The 14,720-nt window shown below is 42.1% G+C and overlaps 1 protein-coding gene across 1 annotated transcript in view; it reads right to left on the bottom strand.

Moving 5' to 3' along the window:
• Window positions 1–543: 543 nt before the first annotated feature.
• The window catches only part of eda (ectodysplasin A), a 46,681-nt gene continuing 32,504 nt past the window's right edge, over window positions 544–14,720 (bottom strand). Inside the window, exon 6 of the mRNA XM_041196189.1 lies at window positions 544–969. Within this exon, the coding sequence (XP_041052123.1) occupies window positions 724–969 (246 nt within the window). The 3' untranslated portion in view covers window positions 544–723. The remainder of the gene's footprint in view (window positions 970–14,720) is intronic.

Consider the following 14,720-nt stretch of genomic DNA (forward strand, 5'->3'; position numbering starts at 1 on the left):
AGCAGTAGGGTATTCCATAGTGCAGGACTTGCATGCCAAACTTTAACTGCACTCCAATAGACAGTTCTTGTCTTCATTCATGCAGCATTTTAATGGATTTTCCTCTATGCTTAAATGAAATTTACTCAACTGATTCTCCCATATTTCTAGTCACATAACAGAGGTTGGTCAGGGGACAGGGTATTATTGCTTTTCTCCATTCATCCACATGAAGGACATCTCACTTCCTTCTCTTAATGTTTGCATGTCCTTGGTCCATTACACTTGCAAATAAAAACATGAGCAGCAACATATACCATCAGCACCAGTTGAACGTCCAATATTAAATCAACATGGATGTTGCAGAATGAATTGAATCATTTCAGCCGACTGGGGACAGAGGGACTGCGGAAATCAACTCATTAGCAATGCAATGGAGTTGTTAACACATCAGGAGAAACAGATGACAGAGTTTGTAACATGGTTGACAGACTTGTGCAAGTCCTGGTGATTTCCAAATGTAACTCAACACAAGTCATGCTTGTTCACACAAAGTCAGGAAAAAGGGAATCTACTCGATTTGGATAAATGAAAGAAATTTCTCTCCGAAATCCCGGAACTTTTACCTCTTAACCCCTCCACCCAAAAGCTGCACTTCAATTTCATTCTTGGACCATCTCTTTCAGGGTACCTTCTTGTCAGTTTTTTTCCCCCAATGTATGTGCAGTCCCACAGAGCCGAATTCTATGGAGACTCGCCTAGTCTCACTGCTCCAAAGAAAGTTGTGTGTTTGCTCATGTTTACAACAGTATCTTCGTACGTCATCTTGACTGCGATCTTCTGCCTCGCCTTGAGTAAGCAGACACCTGCAGTGTAGCAAGTGTTGAATTTTGACTTGCGGTTCTCAATGCTGCGTGTGCACTGCAAGAAAGGCCTTTCGTCCACGAGCACCTCGTGACTTGCGAAGTCAGTGAAGTTAATATAGTAAACCTGGGATGAGAAAAGTGAAGATGTGACTTTTTATGTACGGTCGGCTAATGTTTAGGGCTTTTTTTACTAGTTGCACTTTTTTGTGACTAAAAACAACTTTCTCAAGTCCATTAGAAATATCCTCATATCTTTGAGGGTGTATTGGAGAGGAGGGAAAATGATCTCCACGTGTAGCTAAAGGAAACGCACAGAGCTAGATCCATTAAATGAAATGAGATCTTTGGCGAGGGTACCAAATGCCAATTTTGCAGTGACATAAAATCAGTCCCGCTAAGGGAATTAGGGAAAAGAAAATAACCACCCAGATTAATTAAAATTGAAAACAAATAACTTAAAGTACCCTTAAATGGACAATCTGATTTCTGCCTCATTCAACAAGCGGCCCACACAGTTTCCTACCAGTTACACCACTCCCTGAGCGTGATGATTACCTTTCAGAAACAGTACTTTATGACTGATTGCTGGAAGGCCACTTGTATGTGACTTATCCCTCTCTCAATAAGAAGTGCTTAAATACCATTTACCAGCATTTCTGCCTTTCCCCCATCATTCCTTAAACTGCCTTTCCGCTATTGTAAAGCTCACTTTGCAAGTGTACGAGTGTTAAACCACCTCTAAAGCATGTGGCACGTTTCACCCACTACTCAGATATATAATTTTGGCCTTTAGGGAACAGAGGTGGCAATGGCTTTGTTTTATCAATATTTTGATGTTTGTCTCTCTCCTAATTTTGTGTTTGTCAAGCTGAGCAATGTCAGAGTCTGAGAATGGAACACCTTGAGTTTTTCCACTCAATTTTTCTGTTTTGTTTTAAATAGAAAATTGTTTCTCTATGGGACTGAAACACATTCCACCAACTTGGAACACAGCATGACACCCTTGAAACAGAGGCTCAGAACTCTCGCTGTAGCTACTCACTATGAATGAGACATTCATGTTGAGAAGGACGATGGCATCCCAGATTGATTGGGTAGGTGCAGAGAGACAACGGCTCTGTGCAGTTCTGAGATGGCGGTTCGTCACTTCACTTATAAATGCTCAGTGCATGCTACAGACTAGAATCACCACCAAGTCTTAATGTGGCCCACCAGGACCAAATCTTTTAGAATAATTAGAATTAAAATGCGCACATTGTGTGCACACAGATACACATACAGGAAACAATCATTCTTACAGTTAGAACACTTCTAATTTTCACCTCAATGCAAAACAAGAACAGAATTGGGGTCAAATAACTTCACAAATCCTGTTTGTGTCTTTTTTTTTAAAGAAGTACCTTATTTTTCAAAGACATGCTCCTGGGAGTAACTCAAAGAGTAACAACAACTTGCTTTTATGTGGTGGCTAGCTTGCAAGGGAACAATTGTTCCAAGGCATCATTGGAAAATAGATGGGCAAGTGGCTGGCAAGTCATGGTAGGAGGGGTCAGGAGCGGTAACCAAAAGCTTGGTCAAAAAGATGAATGTTGAGAAGGTTTTTAAAGGCTGGAGTAACGGTGCAGGTGACTGAAACAGGACTTTATGGAGCGAGCTTCACAGAGTGTGGCCAAGACATTGAGTGCTCTGCTATCAAAAAGTGTCCATCGCTTTATTGTTCACAACACTTTCCCTAAAGCCCTGCATGTCTGTAACTCTCTTCACGCTCCCTCCAATGAAAATGTTTAAAAGTTACATTAAATGTGGAAAACGACTGGTGAATTTTTCTTTTACTGCATGAACATCATCAGAATTACTAACTATTGGCCCACATCCCTTTGAGAAGCAGTTGAGTAACATTGAAAAGAAACATACTCCCAAGTCTCTGACAATTACTTTTGATAAAAAGTTATTAAGAGACATAAATCCGTGTGCGTTTATTTCTCTCTCCTTGCCAATCCTCCCCTTGCCTGATAAATGGCTCTATGTGCTTTCGTGCCTTGTGAAGACAAGTTCTAGAAGCTTGGGACAGAAGCTTGGGAATATGGTGTTCTCACTGGGGAGCACCTGGAATTTATGGAAAATTGGAGGTATAAATCCCTGTCCTACTGAGTCACTTTAGTCTTCCCACCTGCTAACCCTCTGCATCCTAAAGGATCAGACATTTTTGATCTGCAAATATTGGGTTCAGGTTTTGCCAGATCAAATGGTGTATATATTGGAGTGATCGACTTTCTAAAATCAACACCAGTCAGAGCGACAGCAAGCTTTTGAATCACAAATCCTAAAGAACACAAATATGTTATGAAAAACAGACCACAAGAAGATCAAACAGTGTATGCAGATCAACTAGGCATAAATTTGCTTCTTTCTTGTTTAGTTCCAAGCTTAATCTTTGCAAGGTTTGCCAACATTCCCTGCAGTTGCTGTTTTCAATTTAAACAGTGTAGTCTGACACCATCCCATTCACTGCTAATGATAAATACAGGGGTCAGTTACAAAAATGTGCACTTTCCCCGCTCTTCTTTTTGGTTTCTTCAGCGATGCAGATTATTCCTAGAGTCAAGATGGTGTGTAAGCAGCCTTGCTGTCATGCTTTTTGTAACTTATAAGAGTACATTATCTTCATCCACACCCTCTATGTTTAAACGTGCCTTTTGTGGTCTTCCAACTCAGGTTATGCACCACTGTTCATGAGAGTAAGCAGGTAACCAGCTCCCACAGTCATTTAACATATTACTTTTTAAATTCACCTTCTTCTTCCATTCCCATTTTAATCATAACATATGTAACCTTACATTTATATAGCGCCTTTGACATAGTAAACCATCCCAAGGCGCTTCACTGGAATGTTATCAAATAAAATTTGACTGAGCTACATTAAATCAGATGATCAAAAGCTCAGTCGGAGAGGTAAACTTTAAGGAGAGCCTCAAAGGAGAGTGAGGTAGAGAAACAGATCGGTTAGGGAGGGAATTTTGAGAACTTTGGGCCTAGAAATGTGAAGGCAGGTCAACGTTGGGTCAGGGGTACTTAAATGACCAGAATTAGAGGAACGCAGAAATCTAACAGCACTGTGGGTGTACCTACACCACATGGACTGCAACGGTTCAAGAAGGCAGCTCACCACCAACTTCTCAAGGGCAACTAGGGATGGGCAATAAATGCTGGCCCAGCCAGTGCAGCCCACATCCTGTAAATGAATAAAAATAATAATTGTAAGGCGGAGGAGGTTCCAAAGATAGGGAGATCCTGATGGCATCCACTGCTTAGTTGTACAGTTCTATGTGACATTGTCTTTCATCTGCATCACACTAATGGCCTTGACATGAATTCACAACAGATACCACACCCACCCAGATCTTAACACCCATGCATGCATACTTTCAGTAAGGATTACTGCCTTTGGTTTTTATTTGTTGCATGCAAGGTTTCTGCAAGGCAAGGCTATCTGTAACAGCTCCACTGGCAGCAGATGCAATGTGTGAAGATCCCTGGTTGTCTGGAACAGCATTTGGAGCCACGGAGATATTTGAGTTGCAGCTGCAGCAAGCTGCGTTCCTGCATAAACAGAGGCTTTGTTTACTTGCCAGCAACTCTGTGATCTTGCTCCAGTCCTAGCCTCAAAGACCACCAATGGCCCAACCACATAGCTTTGTTTTTGCCAAAGGTGTTGGGGATTTTAAGTTGGTTTCCAGTGAGAAATCCCTCCAAAGCAGCAGCAGGGGGATGCCCTTGGGAGATTTTGCCCATGGGTCCTTGTCCTCATGCCACTGGAATAGGAGTGGGAGGATGATTAGGCTGTCCTTGGTTTCCAGATAAATAAGTGGCTGGGAGAGCTTTTTGGGGGGGTCTCATAGAAAGGTGAGTTCGCGACCTTTCTCGTATGGCCGGTTGAAGCACTTCTTTTCCTCCTAGGTCCACTCTCCCAGCAGATTAAGATCGCACACAGTGGAGAAGAGGCAGGGTTGAGCAGATAACTAACTTGCTCAGTTTCTGAGAGTGGTATGTTGAACTTGGGCCCTGCAGAGTCTCACAACAATTGCCATTAGTACCACGGTTCTGTACGGCATAGAAACAAAGAGATGGGTTTTCTCTGCAACAGGGTTAGAACAATCCATCACTGCAAGGGTGGTGGTGCAGAGGCGCGGGGATGTGGGATTGTAGGGACAGGCAGAAGCTGCTGACAATGACAAACCAGGTACAGAATACTGAATTGAACTGAGGTTATGACCTATTATACTATGCCAGAATCTTGGCTCCAATTCAGTAGCTTGGCAGCCGTTAGTAGACAAGGTACAACTCATTCCCTTTTGCCAAAAAACCTGTAAAATTTTCATTGATTTCTCTCCTTTCCTCTTCGAGGCATTTAATGCCATTGCCATACAGGCCAAATGATACCAGCAGTGCTCACTCAAGTAACCGCTCTTCATCTGTGAGTTGAGTTAGTGAACGAATGACAGATTATTTGACAGTGGAGGGAGTTAGGGATTAGCCCAATTCCATCTCTATTCAATGACAGTACATGTGTACTTTCCAGCAGGAATCACTGGACAGGGATCTTCCCCCATCTCAACCCTCTCCCTGACCAGGAATATTGAGGTTAACTGCAGTATTCTGTAGGGTGTAGGGTGATCAGGGTTGAAAGGATTAATATGTGGGACTGGCGAAACAGTACTGCCTACGAGGTGATGTAAGAGACACATGATCAAGAGTCGAGAGGGAGAATGCTCATGGCTTAGACTGAGTAACACCTAGTCATGTATGTCTCTATATAGTTATGCTTATTCAATAAACAAGTTACAGTTTAGACATACCTATGTTCCAGCAATCATTCCTTAGCCAGTCACAACCAACATACATCATGGTGGCAGCTGTGAAGGACCCTGAAAGATCAACTATAAAGAAGTTTGCAAGTCTGACTTGAGAAAAGAGCTGAAAAGCTGAAGACTTCAGAAGGACATCTGAAGAACCCCAAAAGCTGCTCCTTAGAAGAAGTGGAGGCAGGGAGACTCAGAAAACCAACAAAGCGTGAACAATGTCCTGCAAGCACTGCAGAATACTTTCACTGCAAAAGGTTTAGACAGTTTGGAAAGATGTGTAGAACTAAAACCTCTAGATATACAGAGGATAACGAGAGAATCATCACACGCAAGGCCATCAATGAAATTGAGGAATCTCAACAAGAGGAACAAAAATATTTCCTTGGGCTAGATCAAAGGCCCCAGATACACATTCTAGAATGTAGATATTTGTGTCAATGGACATATCACTAATTTCAAACTGAACGCAGCAGCAAGTGTAACAGCCTTATCATACAAGGAACTGAGGCTAGTAACAAAAAGCTTGAAGCCAACTGAAACACAGTTATATGGTTCAGGAGGGATCAAACTACAAGTCAAGGTAACAATGTAGGCAACACTCCAGTACAAGGGACAACAGAGACTGGAAACATTATATGTCCTTCACAATCAGGGATTCGCTCTTCTAGGCCGAAACGTCTGTGTAGACCTCAACCCCATCAAGGCAGCGGGGGACATCAATCAATAGGCAGTCAAGGATGACAACAAATCTGAGCCCCTCAATCTGTCCAGAAGCAGTGCAGATCTAGATTGGGACTTCGGGACTTCAGCACTAATTTTTTGACACTCTTCACAGAGGTCGATAATCCAGCCCTTTTCCAGAAAGAGGTCCAGGAGAGAGAGAATAAACTTGTTCTCACCAAAGGTGTAGTGAACCATTTTGTCATTCTGCTGAGAAGGTGGAAGGTGAGACACAAGCGACAGAATACACTGGTACAATACCACATTCATCCAACAGTTTTGTAAGTGCTTCTGCACCTATCCATCTACAAAAAGTGGTAGTCAAGGATGCTACCAGTCAAACAAGTCCAGAACTAGAGACAGAACCAAACCATACGACGTCCACCTTAACTATATTGGTAGATATTGATCTTACTGCTACAACAGGGTTACTGGAATTTGAGAAATAGCAAGATGCTGATCAAGTGGCTTCCTCACGGCTTCATATTCTACCTAAACAATTATTCCCAGACATAGAAGTCCCAGACCAGAAAAGAATTCACAAATGAAAGGCTACAAAGAATCATCACTCCAGATTTAAATAAAGACAGACTAAACCATCAAAAGGAACCAGGCAACAAACATTTCTAGGGGACATATCAAATACAAAGCGAGGGATAAGCCCACAAAATCCAACGAAGAGAGAGAGAGAGAGAGCGAGAAAGGTGAGCAAGGGAAGTGTAACAGCAAAGAGAGAAAGATCCAGATAAAAGATCAAGCCAAAAAAGGAGTAATTATCCAAGGAGATGATAATCACTTTTCAGTACATACTTCAGAAGGTTCTATAAGAAGGAATGAGAGAAATCTTGGGTGGGATTTTCCCCTGTTGTACTAAGTGCAGGAGTGGGCACAACAACACCTTGGATGAGCAACCAGAGGACACCACAGAAGAAGACCCGTCAGACCGCTCACCCGCATATTCCACCAACACAGACACACACCTCAGTGGGACCTCGTTGTACAGCAGGCTTGGGATCACAACCTGGTGAGCACAGCACACAATTTGGTCCCAGCAGGTGGAGATAGGGACATCCTGAGAAAGAGAAAGAGAGAGAGAGAGAGAGAGATTGGAGAAAGAGGGAGTGGAGAGAGAGAGAAAGAGAGAGAGGAAGTGGAGAGCGAGAGAGAGAGAGTGGAGAGGGAGAGAGAGGGTGGGAACAATGAGAAAGCCTGGAGAAAGAGACTGGGCAGACAGTGTGTGGAGAGAGGGAGAGGGAGAGGGAGAGAGACTGGAGAGAGAGAGCGAGAGAGAGTGAATCTATGAAGTCAGAGAGTTGGGGGAAGATGGGGTAGTATATAAATATAAATGTAAAATATATGTGGACAAAAACGTGGGGAGGAGATGTAGTATCAGGGTGATCAGGGTTGAAAGGGTTAATGTGTGGGATGACAGAAACAGTACTGCCCATATGATGATGTAAGAGGCACATGACTGAGAGTCGAGAGGGAGAATGCTCTTGGCTGAGACTGAGTAACACCTAATCATATTTATCTGCATACAGTTATGTTATCCAGTAAACCAGTTACAGTTCAGACACCCTTTTGTCTCAGTAATTGTTCCTAAGCCAGTCACAACTAACATGGAACATATTGATATAGCGGACTTGGCTAGAATCAGCTAATAGCAGATACTGGGAATATATGGGCCATTACAATACCCTAGAGTGCATTTACTCATTAAACCATTGAGGAAATTGGATTATATTTTTGTCGAGGGAGTTCCAGGGCATGATGGAATACTAAATTATATAAGGGCCCTGCCCCCATGCCCTGAGAAATACACCACTTTTTTTTCACTTTCAACATTTGTATTTCTCGCTTCATATGTTTATGCCCAATTTATAGCTTATGTTAAACGCCCATGTAACTACTTACTGCCTTAGACCAGAGGCTTGCATTCAGAGCCTTTGGGTCACTGGGTCAGGCCATGCTAAAGTTTAAATATAGCTGCCATTGATTTTAAGAAAATTAAATAGCTTCTTACCCCTTATGTATTTTTTCTTCTGAAAAAAGATTAAAAAGTCATTTCTGTTATGCTATCAGGCAATTTAGCACAGGATCATGAAATGGGAAGTTGGTCAGATTTTCCTGTGACATTCTCCCATTCATCAGCTACTGACCAAGGGGGACATTACCTTCTTTCAAAAGTTGATTTAAACAATAAATACCTTCAGCAAAAAGTGGTTTAAATTGTGCTGAAGTGATCTACTGGGAGATTATTTTGATCTGTCTGAAGATATTAAACATATTCTGGATTATGTCCAGTTTCTGACAGGGTCTGAGATCAGCAGTATTCCCAGATAAGCCTGGTAATGAGTTGGAAGTTGTTTCCTATCAGCTGCATTATTTTCATCATCAACTATCTCCTATCCAGAGGGCATCTGTTTCTCATTAAAAAAAAAGAGAATTTATCTCTCCCTGCTCTCTAACAAAACAAGTGCAGTTTGAGCAAGTTGTTTAATCTCTGCTATAAAACAGGTAATTTCAGGAAGCTAGTTGATCCATTGTGGTTTTTCTGGGTACTATATGTTACTGTCCTCACAACAATAGCGTCTGCCCTGCAAAATAAACTATTAATTGTTTACAGTCACTTAGAGATTTAAGAGGTGTGATTTGGCATTCAAGAACAGCAAGCCTTGTTTGTGAATGGGTTGCTCATATCCCCTTGAAAAGTAATGATTAGGCCATACCACTTAACCCATTCTGTGCAATGGATTTTTTGTACTGATTCCTTCCCTTTATATAATGTCCTTACACAGCTGCATGAAACGCACAAGTCGCCATTGGACCAGTTTGGTTTTCACTTCCAAGTCAAAAAAAGTTCAAGGCCAACATTTTCCCCCTGTCGGGGGGGAAGAGCAGGAGTGGGAGCGGGCGGGCCCCCGATCGGCACCCCTGGTCGGGTGCGCGCAGCCATTTTAATTGGGCTGGCCAATTAAGGCTCACCCAGCGTGACGTGTGCCAGGAAGCGCTATTCGCTCCCTGTGTGGGTGGAGGTGGGGGGGGGGTAGATTTCCTCAGCCAGGAGTGCGCTCTTTTGCACATGCACGTGAAAGAGCGCACAGATCTCCTTGAGGCAAAGTGCTGCCTCAGGGAAATCGTCTCCGAAGTAAAACTTGAAATAAAGAGATTTGAAAAATTCCCCTGCCATGTCCCCTCATGTGACACTGTCACATGAGTTGGGACATGTCCATAACTTTTATTGAAACCTTTCGTAAAAATTTAAAGACCCTCATGAAATCACATCACGCCCGTGGATGAGTTTTCATGCTTTTTCTGAGGCCCGCCTGGGTTCCTGGCCTGCCCGCCAACCTTAAGTTTGGATGGGCAGGTCCATCAAACGCGTTAATTGGTTTTTTAATGGCCTTAATAGGCCGTTGATAGTTTGGCGGGCGCGCCGCTGATTCAGCTGCCCACCGAACTGACAATCTAAACGTCATGGGGTGATATCAGGATGGACGCCCGACATATCCCCGCATCATCTTACGTGTCAGCGAGCAGACCAGAAAAACCTGCCCCAAGTCTGAGAGCACTATCTAAATTGACATTTCATTCATTTTTGACTGAATGTTGCATTGGCAGAGATGTTGCCCATTTGATGGGACAGTGTACGCAGGTCTAACTATCAATATTAAAGGTTCCATGACAGTGCTTAAGAGTAGCAGGGAGTCATTTTGATGTGCTGACCAACAGTCTTCCATCAACCAACACAAAAATTACACAATCTAGCCATTTGTTCATGTGTTGTTTGTGGGAACTTACTCTGTGTAAACTAGTTGGCAAACCAAACAACAGTGGCTGTATTTCAGTGGCACCATAATGGTTATGTTGCTGCTCTAGAAATTCAGACACCTGGATCAATGTTCTGGAGACACAAGTTCAAATCCCACCATGGCAGCTAGGGAGCTTAGATTCTGTTAATTAAATAAACCTGGAATAAAAAGCCTGTGTCAGTCATGGTGATCATGAAACAACTGGATTATCGTAAAAACACTTCTGATATACTAATGTCCTATCGGAAAGGAAATCAGCCATTCTGACCCGGTCTGGCCTCTAAGTGACTAAAGGTCCACAACAATATGGTAACTGTCACTCAGTTGTATCAATAGCTACTATGAAAAGCTCACTGTGGCTTTACCAACACCACATGGACTGCAGTGGTTCAAGAAAACTGCTCATTATCACTGCCTTCTCATAGGAAATTAGGGATGGAAAATAAAACCTTGATCTTACCAACAATACCCACTTCCATGAATGGAAAAGAAATCAAAAATATCTCTTGCAAAGTGCTTTGGGATATCCTGAATTCATGAAAGGCACTATATCAAGGCAATTTTTTTCCCATGCTGTTCAGTACACATTTTCTCCATTCTACCTTATTGGCTGTTCAGACTGTACTGCATCTATAGATACAATTGTAGATGCTAAAAATATTAAGACATACAGAGAAACTCCAATGTCCCCTACCCCCCACCCTGCCTTGTTTATCCAGTGAATAGCTGATCATTAGAGACCAGTAAAGTTCCTGATCTCAGCCACAGCACAATTATAGGACTCAGACCTTTGCGATAGGGAAATTGGTCAGCGTACTTCAACCTTGTTAACAAAGGAAGTTAAAGGTTGTATTAGATCAAAGCAAGTGGCTTATAAAGTTGCCAAAAAAGTAGAAAGCCTTAGAAAATATGGCAGCATTTTAGAATTCAGCAAAGGAGAACCAAGAAACTGATAAAGAAAGGGAGAATAGTCGTTTGATAGTACAGAACGTGAGTATTGCTGAAAAAAGAGATACGTGGAAGCTTTTCGCCTTGCACTCATCAGGACAATTGGCAGTTAACTTGTTAGTCACCATCACTAGTGCATTCTCCATAGCAATGTTTCTACCAATCACAGTCCACTTGCCAACCAATCAGCACTTTCTTCACATATAGTATAAATTGTTGTTTCCCCCTTATATTGGTGTTCTTGCAAAGTGTCCTGATGGGTACAAGACACATGTTTTGACACATGTCTCTTTTGTCAGCAATACTAAAGGGGCAACAGACTATGAATGTAAACAAGCAAGAAACATAAAAACAGACTGATAAAGCCCCTATAGATATGTTAAAAGGAAAAGATTAGCAAAAACAAATGTGGATCCATTACAGGCTGAGACAGGGGAATTTATAATGGGGAATAGGGAAATGGCAGAGAAGCTAAATAATTACTTTGTGTCTTTCTTCACAGACGAAGATACAAAACACCTCCCAGAAATAATAGAGAACCAAGAGACTAGTAGGAATTTGGATTTGAAAGAAATTAGCATTAATTAAGTAGTACTGGAGAAATTAATGGGACTGAAAGTTGATAAATTCTTGAGACCCAGTGATCTACATAATAGAGTGTTGAAAGAGGTGGCTGTAGAGATGGTGAACGTCTTGGTGATCATCTTTCAAAATTCTATAGATTCTGGAAGGGTGCCTGTGGATTGAAAAGTTGCAAATGTAACCCCACTATTTAAGAAAGGAGGGAGAGAGAAAATGGGGAGCTATGGGCCTTTTAATGTTTGAAAACCTATAGGAGCTTTTGAGGATGTTACTAGGAGAATAGAGAAGGGGGAACCAGTGGATGTGGTGTATTTGGCTTTTGATAAGGTCCCACACAAGAGCTTAGTAAACAAAATTAGAGCACATGGGATAGGGATAATATACTGGCAAGGATTGAGGATTGTTAATAGATGGAATACATAGGGTAGGAATAAATAGGTCATTCTCAGGTTGGCAGGCTGTAATTGGTGGGATACCACAAGGATCAGTACCTGGGCCCCTGATGTTCAGAACCTATATCAATGGCATGGATTTGGGGACTAATTGTAATACTTCCGAGTTTCCGGATGACACTAAACTAGGTGGGAATGTATGTTGTGAGAATGATGTAAACAAGCTTCAAAGGGGATTTGGAAAAGTGGGGAGTGGGCAAGAACATGCCAGTTGGAATATAATGTGTACAAGTGAGAGATTATCGACTTTAATAGGAGGAACAGCAGTGCAGAGTATTTTTTAAATGGTGAGATGTTGGGAAGTGCTGATGTCCAAAGGAACCTGGTTCATAAGTCATTGAAAGCTAACATGCAGGTTCAGCAAGCAATTATGAAGTTAAATGGTATGGTGGCTTTTATTGCAAGAGGATTTGAAGATTTTTTTGCTTAAACTGTATAGAACCTTGGTTAGACCACACCTGCAGTACAGTATGCAGTTTTGGTCCCCTTACCTAAGGAAGGATATACTTCCCATAGGGGGATTGCAGTGGAGGCTCAGCAGTCTAATTCCTGGGATGGTGGGATTGTCCTATGAGGAGAGATTGAGGAGACTAAGCCTGTGTTCTCTAGATTTTAGAAGAATGAGAGGTGATCTCGTTGAAACTTTAAAAATTCTTAAGGGGCTAGACAGGCTAGATGCAGAAAAGGATGGTTTCCCTGGCTTTGTTGGGGGGGGTGGGGGTGGGGGGGGGGGGGTCCGTGGGGGTGTGGGGATGTGGTTCTTGAATCGGGGGCACAGTTTCAGAGTAAGGGGCAAGATATTTAGGACTCAGAGGGGGAGAAATTTTTTTCGTTCGGTGGGTAGTGAATCTTTGGAATTCTCTACCACAGAGGGCCGTGGAAGCTTAGTCAATGGATATGTTCAAGACAGAGATTAATAGATTTCTAGATACTATTGACATCAAGGGATAGTGCGAGAAAATGGCGTTGAGGTAGACAAACAGCTGTGATCCAGTTGAATGGTGGAGTGGGCTCGAGGAACTGAATGGTCTACTCCTGCTCCTATGTTCCTCTATTTCTATGACCATTATGCAGTGATCAGTGCTCAGGCTGCACATGTGTGGGTCTTAGGTGAACACATGATCAAAACTGCCTTCCATGCATCTTGCAGTCGATTAGCCTGTTCATAAATGAGAATGATCACTAGAAGATGACCACTAGGAGATACCATAACTGGCTCTCAAGGGTTAACATCCTCAGCAGGAGAAGAAAACCAACAAGGGGAAAATATTGTATGTGAAGCATTCAAAATTAACCTTTACTTTCCACAAAAATGTGTCTTTTTTTTTTGCATGTTGTAGGATTACAGAATACCCAGAAAGGTCAAATGCAAAGTATTAGGAAGTTCTCAGAAGTTAAGGCTAATTAATTCTAAAATATTGCTGAAACAGAGGTATGCTGTCAATGCTTTTCATCTTGCATTTACGAGGACAGATGCAGGAATGTCAAATTTCAAAGGGAGCAACGATTTATACTGGATGAGAAAAGGGTGCTGACTGGTTGGCAAGTCCAGTTTCAATGAGGCATCACTTGGACAATGTACCAGGGAGCTAATGTCCCCCACACTTTTGTTTAATTCAAAGAAGGTGCAATGCCTGGATGTGGAAGATGGAACGTGAGGAGGACAATACATCCCTAGTACATTCTCCATGGCACTGCCTCAACCAATCAGAGCTGACTTACCATCCTTTTCTCATCCAGCATAAACTGTACTCTCTTTGAGATTTGGCATTCCTGCATATGTCCTAATGAGGCAAGATGATAAGATTTGAAGTGTGTCTCCTTTATCAGCAATGCTCACGTTCTGTATGACCAAGCGACAAATTCTAAAATGCTTCTAAAGTCATTGAACCTGGCTACATTAGAGAAAACCCAGGCACCTGGGGGAAACAGTAAACTATTTTCTAATGGAGATGTAAACTGCATGAGTCAACATGCATGTTCCTGGAGATGGGTCTACGTTTGATGCCAGAAAGTGATGGCAAAGTGTACAGTGAGGAAAGTAACCACTGAAAAATTTTCTCTGGAATAGTTTGAATCGCAGAAGAAGCAAAGGAATGACAACTTTTTTCCAGAAACATCTTCCAGAAATTATAGTTAATGATCCCATTTTAAACTTACTCCTCTTAAGCTATAAACCATACAACATATGAACTAGGCCCTTCAAGCCTTCTCCGTTATTCCATAAGATCATGGCTGATGTGATTGTAATCTCCCACCTACCCCGATAACCTTTCACCCCCTTATTAATCAAAAATCTGTATAACTCTGCTTTAAAAATATTCAACGACTCTGTTTCCACTACCTTTTGAGGAAGAGAGTTCCAAAGGCTCACGATTCCGAGAAAAAAAAATTCTCCTCATCTCTCATTTTTAAACTGTGACTCTGAGTCCTAGATTCTCCCTCAAGAGGAAACATCCTCTCCACATCCACTCTGTCAAGACCCCTCAGGATCTTAAA

This window comes from Carcharodon carcharias, chromosome 9 (assembly GCF_017639515.1).
Source record: "Carcharodon carcharias isolate sCarCar2 chromosome 9, sCarCar2.pri, whole genome shotgun sequence".
NCBI classification, from domain to species: Eukaryota; Metazoa; Chordata; class Chondrichthyes; order Lamniformes; family Lamnidae; genus Carcharodon; species Carcharodon carcharias.